The sequence below is a fragment of the Carcharodon carcharias genome, chromosome 7 (genome assembly GCF_017639515.1).
Source record: "Carcharodon carcharias isolate sCarCar2 chromosome 7, sCarCar2.pri, whole genome shotgun sequence".
NCBI lineage: Eukaryota > Metazoa > Chordata > Chondrichthyes > Lamniformes > Lamnidae > Carcharodon > Carcharodon carcharias.
In genome coordinates this window covers 82990172-83003765 of record NC_054473.1, presented here as the reverse complement: position 1 = coordinate 83003765, position 13594 = coordinate 82990172, and the positions used below count along the sequence as shown (strand labels likewise).

At 44.4% G+C, this 13594-nt stretch overlaps 1 protein-coding gene across 1 annotated transcript in view; it reads left to right on the top strand.

Moving 5' to 3' along the window:
- Positions 1–13594, top strand: part of LOC121280009 (cadherin-related family member 4-like) — an 83616-nt gene that overhangs the window by 57534 nt on the left and 12488 nt on the right. Inside the window, exons 11-13 of the mRNA XM_041191640.1 lie at positions 1780–1925; positions 10347–10488; positions 12026–12252. Of these exons, the coding sequence (XP_041047574.1) occupies positions 1780–1925; positions 10347–10488; positions 12026–12252 (515 nt within the window). The remainder of the gene's footprint in view (positions 1–1779; positions 1926–10346; positions 10489–12025; positions 12253–13594) is intronic.

The following is a 13594-nucleotide window of genomic DNA, read 5'->3' as shown; positions in this document are numbered from 1 at the left end:
CCAATCCACATGTTGGTCACTCTCTGTGTGAGGAATAATCTTGACATCAGCCTCACATATATTTCACTAATTTGACTCAATGCCTCTTTAATTTACTCTCATAGTTTAACTTAGAATTAAATTGAAACTTACAGGGTTAAGCAATAAGGACAGGTTGTATAAGAACATAAGAATTAGAAGCAAGTGTAGACTACGTGGCCCATTCAACATGATCGTGGCTGATGATCTGCCTCAACTCCATTTTCCTGCCTGTTCCCCATATCCCTGGATTCCCTGAGAGGCCAAAAATCTGTCTATCCGAGCCTTAAATATATTCAATGATGGAGCATCCTTAACCCTCTGGGGTAAAGAATTCCAAAGATTCGAAACTCCTTGAGTGAAGAAATTTCTCCTCGTCTCAGTCCTAAATGATCAGCCCCTTATCCTGAGACCGTGGCCCCATGTTCCAGATTCCCCAGCCGGAAAACAGTCTCTGTGTCTACCCTGTCAACTCCCTTCATAATCTTATATGTTTCAATGAGGACACCTCTCAAACTTCTAAACTCCAGAGAATATAGGCCCAGTTTACTTAGCCTCTCATCTGAGGACAACCCTCTCATCACAGGAACCAATTTAGTGAACCTTTGCTGTGTTACCCCCAGTGCAAATATATCCTCCCTTAGATATGGAGACCAAAACTGCAGAGTATATCCCAGATGTGGTCTCACCAAAGACCTATACAATTGTAGTCAGTCTTCCTTTTCTTGTACTCTAATGCCCTTGCAATAAAGACCAACAAACAAATTACCTTCTTAATTGCTTGCTGTACCTGCATCCTAACTTTCTGCGTTTTACATATGAGTGCACCCAAGTCCATCTGAACATCTGAAATAAAAACAGAAAGCTCTGAAAATACTTAGCAGGTCTAGCAGCATCTATGAAGAGAGGAACAGAATTAACATTTCAAATTGAATTTAACTCTTCTTCCCTTCAAGAAAGAGTCCTATTTGACTCGAAGTGTTAATTCTGTTTATTTGTCCGCAAATACTGCCATACCTGCTGAGTATTTTCAGCACTTTCTGTTTTTATTTCAGATTTCCAGCACCCGCAGTATTCTGCTTTTATCCTCAGAATATTAGCACTTAGAAGATTCACACCTTATACAAAATATTCTGCTTTTCTATTCTTATGACCAAAGTGAATAATCTCTCACTTCCCTACATCGTACCCCTACATTGTACACCTACATCATACAAGCTTGACTCGATCTGATTGAGAAGCTTAAAATGTTAAAAGGATTTGATTGGATAGATATAGAGAAACTGTTTCCTCTGGTGGGAGAATTAAAAACAAGAAGGCAAATCTTAAAATTAGAGCTAAGGCATTGTGGAGTGAAATCAGGAAGCATTTTTTTTTGCATTAAGTTTAATAGAAACCTGTAATTTCCGGAGCTAAGGTGGATTAATGGAGTTGAGGTGCCATGATATTGTTGAATGATGGAACAGGTTTGAGGAGCTGAATGGCTGACTCCTGTTCCTGTGTTCCATAAAATCATAAGAAGTAGGAACAGCAGTAGGCTATTTGGCCCCTCCATTCTGCTCCACCATTCTATAAGATCATGGTTAATCTGAGCATGGCCTCACTCCACTTTTCTGCCTCTTAACAGCCTCCCAGTCATTTGTCGAATATTCCTAGTCTTATGGATTTATATTTCCTATGCAATTACTTAGTATTTTATAATCTCCACAGTTTCACACTTCAGTTGTCTCCTGATTCAGTTTCTGATCATTATTTCCCCAGGTCAAATCGACATTTTGGTTCTGCTTGACTTTGAAAGGATTGACACCTACACACTAACAATCCAGGCTGTGGACATGAACTACAATGTGATATTTGATAGCTCCCAGCAAAGTACCACCTACGCTCAGTACACTATCAAAGTTGAGGTATGACAGAGAGCACTGGCTACGTGTCGCAGAATGACATTTTGGCCTGTTACATTAAGCGTGTCAATCTACAAGAGAAGACAAGAGTCGGGGTGTGACACAGAGGAAGTGCAAACCGAGTGGGAGGGCAGTTGAAATAAACAGGGTAATTGACCTGCTGGAAAGTTACCAGCAATGCACAGCCCCTTCCAGATTTTTACCTGCTCTAGTTTGAACTCGGAGGACCCTTCTTTACATATGAATGTCAGGTCCTAATGCCTCGGCTGTAATTTGAACTGGAAGCTTGAGCGATTTCCCTTCTAGGTGAAGCAGCAGCAAGAGGAGGCCCCGGGGCAAGTTCATTTTATTTTTATTGTTCAGGTTGGGCCCAGAAAGAGAGGTGGAAAAGAACAATTATTCCCTGCTGCAAACTCACCCGTTCCCCATTTGGGACACAAGGCCACCACGAATCAGCCAATGCCACCACCTACCGGATGTTAACGATTTCCCTCCACTTCCCACCCATTCCAGATGGAACGTTAGTTGATGAGATTTAAATGAACCCAGGATAATGGAGATATTCTGGATCTGTAAATGAAACTGGGTTCCCATAGATTCAGCTTGTATTCCCTTGAGTAAGAAGAGTAAAGAGTGATCTAATTGAAAGGTTTAAGATTTTTAAAGGACTCAAGGGGGTAGAGCGAGATATAAACCATTCCCCTCTGCTGGCAGAATCCAGAACAAGGGGACATAACCTTAAAATTAGAACAAAGCTCTTCAGCAGTGAAAAAGAACCTTAAAATTAGAACAAAGCTCTTCAGCAGTGAAAAAGGGAAGCACCTTATTGAACAGAGGGTTATGAGAACCAGGTGCTTTCTGCCCCAAATGGATCCAGGGAGTCATATGAAATTTTCAAGATTACATTGATGGATCTTTGTTTGGAAATGTTGTCAAGGGATACAGGTCCAAGTTCGCTAAGTACAGTCAAGTACAGATGAACCGTGATCTAACTGAATGGTGGAGTAGATTTGAGGCCTGAATGGCCTCCCCTTATTTCTATGCTCTATTTACCTATTATTTCAGGCTAACTCAGACAGACACAGGGTAGCGTTCCACACAGGGATTTAAACCTGCGAATGTCTGTCGCTAAAGACCTGGATCCTAATGAGTGAGTTGCCACTCCCAGATCTTACCATCAGGTTTTTGCTCTTTGTCCCTGACGGCCTTGCCCTGTGTTGGGATGAAGTTCCACAAGTATTGGTTGTTTCTAACACCTTGTTACTTGGGACATTACTCATGTGTGGATCCCAGTTTTCCAGCCAGGAGTTATTGGATGGGGAGATGGTGTTGGGTTCATACCTTTCCAAGAAGAACACAGAACACCATTTTTTGTAGGTGGCTTTGAAGACAGTTTGGTCAGAGCCAAAAAGATGACACACAACAGATGAGTTTGAGTTTGAAAAGGGCGTGGAGAGCATGAGAGACTTCAGTTTGTAAAGGACATGGAGAGCGGGAGAGACTTCAGATTAGAAAGGGCGCGGAGAGCGGGAGAGACTTCAGTTTAAAAACGGCACGGAAAGCGGAAGAGACCTCAGTTTAAAAATGATGCGAAGAGTGGGAGAGACCTCAGTTTAAAAAGGGCGCGGAGAGTGGGTGAGACCTTAGTTAAAAAATGGCACGGAGAGTGGGAGAAATCTCACTTTAAAAAGGGCGTGGAGAGTGGGAGAGATCCTCAATTTAAAAAGGGCACGGAGAGAGGGACAGACCTCAGTTTAAAAAGGGCGCGGAGATGGGAGAGACCTCAGTTTAAAAAGGATGTAGAGGGCGGCGGGGATGTCAGTTTAAAACAACATGGAGAACAGCGGGGAATTCAATTTGAAAAGGATGCGGAGAGTGGGAAAGACCTCAGTTTGAAAACAGCGCAGAGAGCGGTGAGGACTTCAGTTTAAAAAAGGACATGGAGACCGGTGAGGACTTCAGTTTGAAAACGGCGCGGAGAGCGGTGAGGACTTCAGTTTGAAAAGACCACGGAGAGTGGGAGAAACTGCATTGGAGTGCTGTGTTTGGCTGTAGTAGAGAGCTTCAGTTGGAGTTTGGTGAATGAGGGAGTTTAAGGGTGAAATCCAACGTTTAAACCATGTTAAATCTGGGTTTAAATCCAGGATGGTGTTGTCTCCCTGGTGCCAGGGTCAAGGATGTCACAGAGTGGCTGCAGGATGTACTCTGGGGAAGGGTGAACAGCCAGAGTTCGTGGTCCACATTGATAACAATGGCTTAGTTGGAAGGGGGATGTGGTCCTGGATTCAGCATTTAGGGAGCTGGGTAGAAAATTAGTGAGCAGGACCTCGAATGTAGTAATCTCCAGATTACTCCCAGTGCCACGTGCCAGTGAGTACAGAAATAGGAGGAAAAGACAGATAAATACATGGCTGGAAAGATGGTGCAGGAGGGAGGGCTTTAGGTTCCTGGGACACTGGGGCTGGCTATGGGGGAGATGGTACCTGTACAAGCCAAACAGATTATGCCTGAACAGAGCTGGGACTGAGTTCCTTGCTAGTGCTGTTGGGACGCTTTAAACTAACTTGGCAGGGGTGTCGGAACCAAGAAAAAATGTTAGAGAGGAATGCCAGGGTGCACAAAATACTGGGAGAGACAGATAGCACTGGTATAGAGAAAAGTCAGTTAATAGGTAAAGGGGCAAGGGAGAAAGTAACAAAATCTAGATCAGGGTTACTATGCATGTATGTAAATGCACGGGGTATAGTAAATAAGATTGAGGAGTTACAGGTGCACATTGTCATGTGGAAATATGATGTTGTGGTGATAACAGAGACCTGGCTCAAGGAAGGGCAGAACTGGATGTTAAATATTTCTGGGTACAAGATATTCAGAAGAGATAGGAAAGGAGGAGGAGTGGTGGTATTTGTTAAGGAGAGCATTGCAGTGCTGGAGAAAGAGGATGTCCCAGAGGGTTCAAGGACAGAATCAATTTGGTTAAGGAACAAAAATGGTGCAATTACATTGCTCGGTGTAGTCTGTAGACTGCCAAATAGTGAGAAGGACGTAGAAGAACAAATCTACACAGAAATTACAGAGAGATGCAAGCATTATAGAGTAGTTATAATGGGGGGCTTTAATTACCCGAATGTAGACTGGGACAGTAGTAGTGTAAAAGGCAGAGGGGGGCAAAAGTTCTTAGATTGTGTTCAGGAGAATTTTCTACAGCAGTATGTGTCCTATCCAACAAGAAAAGATGCACTGTTGGACATGGTTCTTGGAAATGGGGTGGGCCAAGTAGATCAGCTGTCAGTGGGGAAACATTTAGGAGACAGTGATCATTGTATTGTACGTTTTAGGACGATAGGCAATCCAGAGTAAGAATAATTAATTGGGCGAAAGCCAACTTCGATGGGGCAAGAATGGAGCTGGGCCAGATAGACTGGAACGAAAGATTGGCAGGAAAAACTGGAAAACAGGAAATTGGCAGAAAAGCTGAACAATGGGCTAGCTTCAAAAAAGAATTAGTTCAGGCACAATCAAGGTATATTCCATCGAAAGGGAAAGGTAGGGCAAATAAATCCAGAGCTCCCTAGATGATAAAGGAAGTTGAAATTAAGATAAAGAAGAAAAAGTGCACTTATGACAGGTGTCAGGTAGAAAATACAATTGAAAACCAGGAGGAATACAGAAGATTCAGAGGGGAGATGAAAAAGCATATTAGTGAAGCAAAGAGGGATTATGAGAAAAGACTGGCAGCCAACATAAACGGGAATCCCAAAGTCTTCTATTGGTATATAAATAGTAAAAGGGTGGTAAAAGGAGTAGTAGGGCCAATTAGGGACCTAAAAGGGAATCTACACATGGACAAAGGGGCCATGGCTGAGGTATTAAATGAATACGTTGCATCTGTCTTTACCAAGGAAGTAGATGCTACCCAGGCCATGGTGACAGATGAGGAAACTCTGTCACTAGAAGGGTTCAAAATTGATAAGGAGGAAGTGTTGAATACTGTCGGTACTTAAAGTTGTCAAGGCACCGGGACCGGATGAGATGCATCCGAAGATATATTGAAGGAAGTGAGAGTTGAAATTGCAGGGGCACTGGCCATAATCTTTAGTCTTCTCTAGGCTAAGGGATGGTGCCAGAGGACTGGGGAATTGCAAACATTAAGCCCTTTCATTAAAAGGTAGTAAGGATAAGCTCAGCAATTACAGACCAGTCTTTTAATTTCAGTGGTCAGCAAGATTCTAGAAACAATTATTTGGAATAGAATTAGTAGTCACATGGGTTGATAAGGAAGAGCCAGCATGGATTTCTAAAGGGGAAATCATGTTTAAATAACTTGCTGGAGTTTTTTGAAGAGGTAGCAGAAAAGGTCAATGAGGGTAAGGCTGTTGATGTGGTGTACATAGACTTTCAAAAGGCATTTGACACAGTGCCGCACAACAGACTTGTGTGAAAAGTTATTGCTCATGGAATAAAAGGGACAGTAGCAACGTGGATAGAAAATCGGCTGAAAAATTGGAAGAAGAGAGTAATGGTCAATGGATATTTTTTAGGCTGGAGGAAGGTTTGTAGCGCAGTTCCCCAGGGGTCGGTATTGGGACCCTTGCTTTACTTGATATATATTAATGATCTAGATCTTGTTGCAGGGGACAAATTCAAAGTTTGCGCATGACATGAAGCTTGGGAGTGTTGTGAACTGCAAGAAGGATGGTGTAGAACTTCAAGAGGACATAGACAAGTTGGTGGAGTGGGCAGAGAGGTGGCAGATGAAGCTCAAGAAGTGGAGAAGTGTGAGGTGATGCATTTTTACAGGAAGAACATGGACAGACAATATAAAGTAAGGGATGAAATTTTGAAGAGGGTGCAAGAGCAGAAAGGCTTGGTTGTATATGTGCATAGATCATTGAAGGTGGCAGGGCAGGTGGAGAGAGCAGTTAATAAAACATATAGTATCTGGGCTTCATTAATAGGAGCATAGAGTACAAGAACAGGGAGGTTATGCTGAATTTACATAAGACACTCGTTAGACCTCAGCTGGAGTATTGTGAACAGTTCTGGGCACCGTGTTATAGGAAAGATGTGGACACATTGGAGAGAGTGCAGAGGAGATTTAGAAGAATGGTTCCAGGGATGAGAAGCTTCAGCTCTGATGATAGATTGGAGAGGTTGGGACTGTTCTCCTTGGAGAGGAGAAGGCTAAGAGGAGATTTGATAGAGGTGCTCAAAATCATGAGGGGGCTGGATAGATAGATAGAGAGAAGCTGTTCCCACTCGTAAGAGGATCAAGAACGAGATGATACAGATTTAAAATGATTTGCAAAAGAATCAAGTGTGATATGAGAAAAAACTTTTTCACATGAATGGTTCGGGCCTGGAATGCACTGCCTGGAAGTGTGATGGAGTCAGGTTCAATCAAGAGAACATCAGATAATTATTTGAATAGAAACAATGTTAATGGGTACAGGGAAATGCCAGGGCAATGGCATTAGACCATAATGCGCATTTGGAGAGCCGGTGTAGACATGATGGGCCAAATGGCCTCCTTCTGTACCGTTACGATTCTGTGATTCAGTGAATTAGTGCTTTCAAACATACACAACCAAACACCTTACCACGCTTCCGCCACCCCCCCTACCCCCCCTCCTCACCCCCACCCAACCCAAGAAGAATGAACAGTGCTCACCACCTTCATATACTGTCGCAATATAGTGTTACGGCACAGCCGATGGTAAATGCTGAACTGCTCAAATCCCAAAGGGAAACTTGAAACAACTGCCACAACGGTTTTGCAATTTGTATAAACTTTGAGATGCATGCCTTGAGTTTAGCAGTAATAGGACCATCAAATCTTATACAAAACTAAATTAAACCTTTATTAATAGACAAAATGATTTCAAGTACATACATAAATCTACACATTACTACTATACCCCTAGTTAATCTAACTCCCTGTTACATTTTCATTAAGGCAATTGTAAGACACATAGATTTTAAAAGACCCAGGCAAAGAAACACGATACCCTGAACAAGCCAAATCCAAGTGAGTTTTCTTAATTTCAGTTCTTTGTGGACAGCAGCTTGAGGCTTAGATGCTGGAGACATTTCACCCTTGTTACATCTTAGAATGTCTGCCCTTATACACAGCTTTCACTCCTTGATCCATATTTTCCCCTTTGAATGCAAATTCCCATTGTTTCACTATGTCTTTGGACATTACCTCTCTGGCAATGAAAAATCTCTCATTGTACCAATTTTATCAGTAATCTTAGGGAAAAATAAACACACCAGGCAAAATTTTTACCTTGGCAAGCATGCGTGCGCCTGACCTACTTGAGCGTAAAATGAAATAAAAACAGAAAATGCTGGAAAAACTCAGCAGGTATAACAGCATCTGTGGAGAGATAAGGTAGATGAATGCGTGGCTGGAAAGATGGTGCAGGAGGGAGGGCTTTAGATTCCTGGGATTCCTTACGGTTGGCGGCAGGTGATAAGGCCAAGCAGCCTTTGCACTTTTTAGGAAACCTCATCCACGGGCGGGATAACATTTCTAAAAGCAAATAAACGTAAAATAAAAAAATTAAAATTTAATTAGTAACATGATCCTGCTCATGTGACAGTCACATGAAGGGACATGTTTTATAACACTTGTCAATTTTTTTGAAAGCTCTTCATCTCTCTGAGGTAGCTCTGTGCCTCAGGGAGATTCTCAAGCGCACATTCGTGGGCATGCGTAAAGTTCACGCTCGCCACGCTCACCCTCTTCCCCACCCCCCCACCCTCCACCCCACCGCCCACTCCCCCACCCCACACAGGCAGCACTGAGCACTGCTGCTCACATTTCATGCTGGGTGGGACTTAATTGGCCCGCCAGCGTCAAATCATCTTCTGGCCTCGATCGCGGGTGGCAGTTGGCTTCTGACTGCCCCTGCCATCCTCCACAATAAGGGCTAAATTCTGCCCACTGTCTCTGACTTCTCCTGGCTAGGTGAAACATTTCACACCCTCTTTTGAATTCAAGCTAGTCTGTTTTATTTAAATACGTAAATGTTATCTTTAGACCTATGTCTGCCTACTTACAATTTCACTGCAGGAGTTCCTCAGGGTAGTGTCCTCGGCCCAATCATCTTCAGCTGCTTCTTCAATGAACTTCCTTCCATCATAAGGTCAGAAGTGGGGATGTTTGCTGATGATTGCACAATGTTCAACACCATTCGCAACTCCTCAGAAACTGAAGCAGTCCATGTCCAAATGCAGCAAGACCTGGACTATATCTTGGTTTAGGCTGACAAGTGGCAAGTAACATTGGTGCCACATATCTCCAACAAGAGAGAATCCAAGAATCCAACCATCATCCCTTCCCTCACTATCAACACCCTGGGGCTTACCATTGACCAGAAACTGAACAGACTAGCCATATAAATACTGTGGCTACAAGAGCAGATCAGAGGCTAGGAATTGTGCAATGAGTAACTCACCTCCTGACTCCCCAAAGCCTGTCCACCATCTACAAGGCACAAAATAAGGAATGTGATGGAATACTCCCCACTTGCCTGAATGATTGCAGCTCCCAGAACACTCAAGAAGCTTGACACCATCCAGGACAAAGCAGCCTGCTTGATTAGCACCCCATCCACAAACATTCACTCCCTCCACCACCAACGTACAGCAGCAGCACTGTGTACCATCTACAAGATGCACTGCAGGAATTCACCAAGGCTCCTTAGACAGCACCTTCCAAACCCATGACCACTACCATCTAGAAGGACAAGGGCAGCAGATAGGAACACCACCACTTGGAAGTTCCCCTCCAAGTCACTCACCATCCTGACTTGGAAATATATCGCCGTTCTTTCACTGTCACTGGGTCAAAATCCTGGAACTCCCTCCTTAGCAGCACTGTGGGTGTACCTACACCACATGGACTGCAGCGGTTCAAGAAGGCAGCTAACCACCACCTTCTCAAGGCCAACTAGGGATGGGCAATAAATGCTGGCTCAGCCAGCGAAGCCCACATCCCGTGAATTAATTTAAAAAACCTAGCTGATCTTGCAATACATCAAAGCCTTCAGACCAGCTGCCTTTAATTTAATACACACACACACAAGCACACAGGCCCCACTATTACTCTATAATAAATTTCAATAGCATTATAAGAATTATTATATCTTCCTGACAATAGGAACAGTTAACCACATGACATAGATTCTGAAAGTGATACCTACAGACACTACAGGTGGATCCATGTTTGATTTTTCCTTTCCTGTCATGTGGGTGCTGCATCCACACTGAACATTCTCTCCCACTCCCAACTGAGATCAACATGTGACAGGAATGAAACATGGACCTTTCCCAAGCAATGTGGCACTTCCACAAGCTCCAAGTGATTCAATGTGGGAATGGCAGGTCTGTTCTGATTGGTGCAATCTTTACTTACAGAATGTAAACGATGTTCCTCCCATATCTAACCCCCCTTTCTACACGGAAACAATCTACTCTACATGCGCAGACAGTATCCCCATCGTTACTCTGGTTTGTACTGACAAAGACTCTGAGCTTCTCACCTACAGAATCGTTGGTGGTAAGATCTGTTTATCTACAATGAGACTTTATAAGTATAAGAACCTGACGATTCTACAATGCTGCAGTTATATTTTAGTAATTCCTTTGGGCTGGAGAAATGCTACAATCTGTTTGAGCACAGGGAACCATCGAATTTAGTGTTGGGGAGCTGAGGTATCAGTTGATGGCACTTTGCTCAGAAGGTTATGGATTGAAGTCCCACTCCAGAGACTTGAGCACAAAATCCAGACTGACACTCCAGTGCAGTACTGAGGGAGTGCTGCCGTGTTGGAGGTGCTGTCTTTCAGAGGAGGTGTTAAACTGAGGCCCTGCCAAGTGGATGTAAAAGATAGTCTGGTATTATCTGAAGTGGAGTGGAGAGTTCCATCTGGCTGAGGAGTGAGTTTCAACCCCAGTAAAGCATTGGGTATGGTCAGATGTTAACATTTTAAAACCCACTTCCCACTTACTCACTTCCGAATGTAACAGAGATGGGACAGTGGGCTCCCAGGAGGCAGCATGGCAATTCCAACATTCCAGTGAAGCTGGCAGCCTCTGATTTAACCCACTTGGTAGGTTTAACAGTCACCTGTCCAGATTTCCCAAACTTCTTGAAACTCAGCAGCATAAGTGAGGCAAGAATAACTTGGGAACATGATCAATGCATTTACAGCACTAAATGCTTCCCCTCCAGCCTTCTCCCAAGCTCCCACTCCATCAGACATCCCCCCAACCACTCCCCCCTACCCCCATACAAAGAACCTGTGGCTGGTGGTCTGACTCCCCTGCCCTCCAGGATCAGATCCTTACCCATCCCAAGATCTGGAATAATATCTATCCTGTTCCTGCAGCCAGCTCCGGAATTCTCCCTACTGAACTGGAGCCAAGGTTGACTTCAGTGTCAGAAAACTGTCGAGGAGAAAAGACGCACGCTGTGGAATTAAAACTCCGGGGCATGCAGAGAAACCCGGAACTCTGCTGCACACCCCCAGTCTCCTTCCCCAGCTTTGTACTATGTCTTGTTAACATCCAGAGTGGATTATCTGGTTATTTTTGCTGTTTGTGAGACTTTGAAATTGGCTGCCATGTTTAACTACATTACAATAGTGACTACACTTCACAAGTCCTGTACTGCTTTGGCTCTGGCCCATCCTGAGGTGAGGAAAGGAACTTTAAAAATACAGTCCTTTAGGGAAGTGGTGTTCAGACTGGTGGGGTTATTGGGGAAGGTTTAGACCCCAAACCCCACCTCCCCCGGTGCCTCAGGGAGGTTGGTACAGGTCGGCAGTGCCAGAGGCCTAGGGCTTTCTTCGCCTTCCCATTGACAGGGTATAAGTGGAAGCAGGTGGCACTCACTGTCAGTGTTGCTGCACCTCTTTCACCCACGACCCCCTGTCGGGGAATGGCACTGCCAACAGAAACCAGACCACCCCTGTCTGGAGGTGATATTTGATTTTTCATTGTGCGAAGGCCCTGGCCTTGCCCTGTTCACAGCTAATGACATTAACAGGATCTAAAATTTAATCAATTAATTAAAATTAAATTTATCCCACCAGGAAATATAAACAACCGCTTCATTTCCCAGGGGAGTTCCCTGTTCTCGAAAAACGCCTTCTCATATGATCTGGATGGGATCTCTGACCCGACGACCTTTCAACTCTTAATTCAGGTCACTGACAATAACAGTGCTGATTCAAAACTTCAGCTGACAACCACGGTGATTGTGATTGTCCATGTTATTCCTTGGACAACCACAGCACCGACTACTACCACACCGTCAACCGTGAGTACAGAAGACTGCATTGTTTAGATAGATTTGTTTCAGACGGTATCATCTTGTGATACACTACATGGAAACATCATACGTGGTGAGTGTAACAGGTGGGGGAGGTGCAGGTGACTTTGGGTTTACTGTTCTCAAAGTTCTCCATCTCTGAAAGATTTTCTTGTCTGAAAATAAAAGCCAAAAATGCTAGAAATGCTCAGCAGGTCTGCATTAGCAGCTATGGAGAGATAAACAGAGTTAATGGGTGGAATTTTCCCATCCTGCTTGCGGCAGGTTTTGTGGTGGGCGGCAGTGGAGAATCTAGCGGCAACCAAAAAATCCAAAAACCCACCGGGGTAAAAGTAGTTTGCAATTCTCCCGATGGTGGGTAAATGGCAGGTCCGGTATCCCACTGGCTAGTGGTGTGGGCACCATCTGCGTTCGTTAACATCTCATAAATGCTCATTAAATTGGCTGCTCACCATCTTCCAATCTTGCGTCATGCCAGCGGGAAATCACGTCGGTCTCAATCTCCGAAACAGAGTGGCATGCACCGGTCGGACTCACTTTGCTCGTGACTTTGAGTTGAGTGAAACATGCATAGCCAACCTATGTCAGTGTGGCGCTGGTCTTGTTGCAATGCCAGTGGAATGCCATGCTGCTAGGGGTGTAGGATTGCTCCGTTCCCAGTTGCTGCCTCTGTAGTCAGAAGGACAGCACTGTGCAGCAGTACTCAGGCAGGGCTCAACTTTTAGACACTGACCAGTACTGAGACCGGGGAGGGATATGTAGGGGTGGTCTGCTCCCAGTGTGTGCCACCATTGTCCAGAAGGACAACCCTGTGCAGCGGTACTCATACAGGGCTGAGCATTCAGTGACCAGCATTTCGACTGGGATGGGGTTGAGTGGGGGAAGGGGGAATACTTGGGGGGAAGAGAGGGAGGAAGGCTTTGTAAGGAGGTGGAGGAGGAGGGGAAACGATGGGAGGCAGAGGAGAGACCGAGGAGTGCAGCTCGACAAGGGAAACTGAGACATTGACAAACAAGGGGGTGAATGAAACATATAAACATAGAAAATAGGAGTAGGAGTAGGTCATTCAACCCTTTAAGTCTGCTCCACCATTCAATATAATCATGGCTGATTCTCTATCTCAACACCAAACTACTGCGCTCTCCCCATACCCCATGATGCCTTTAGAACCCAGAAATCTATCTATTTCCTTCTTAATTATATTCAGTGACTTGGCCTCCATAGCCCTCTGTGTTAGGGAATTCCACAGGTTTACCATCCACTGAGTGAAGAAGTTTCTCTTCATCTCAGTCCTAAATGGCATGCCATTTGCCTTCTTAACAGCTTGCTG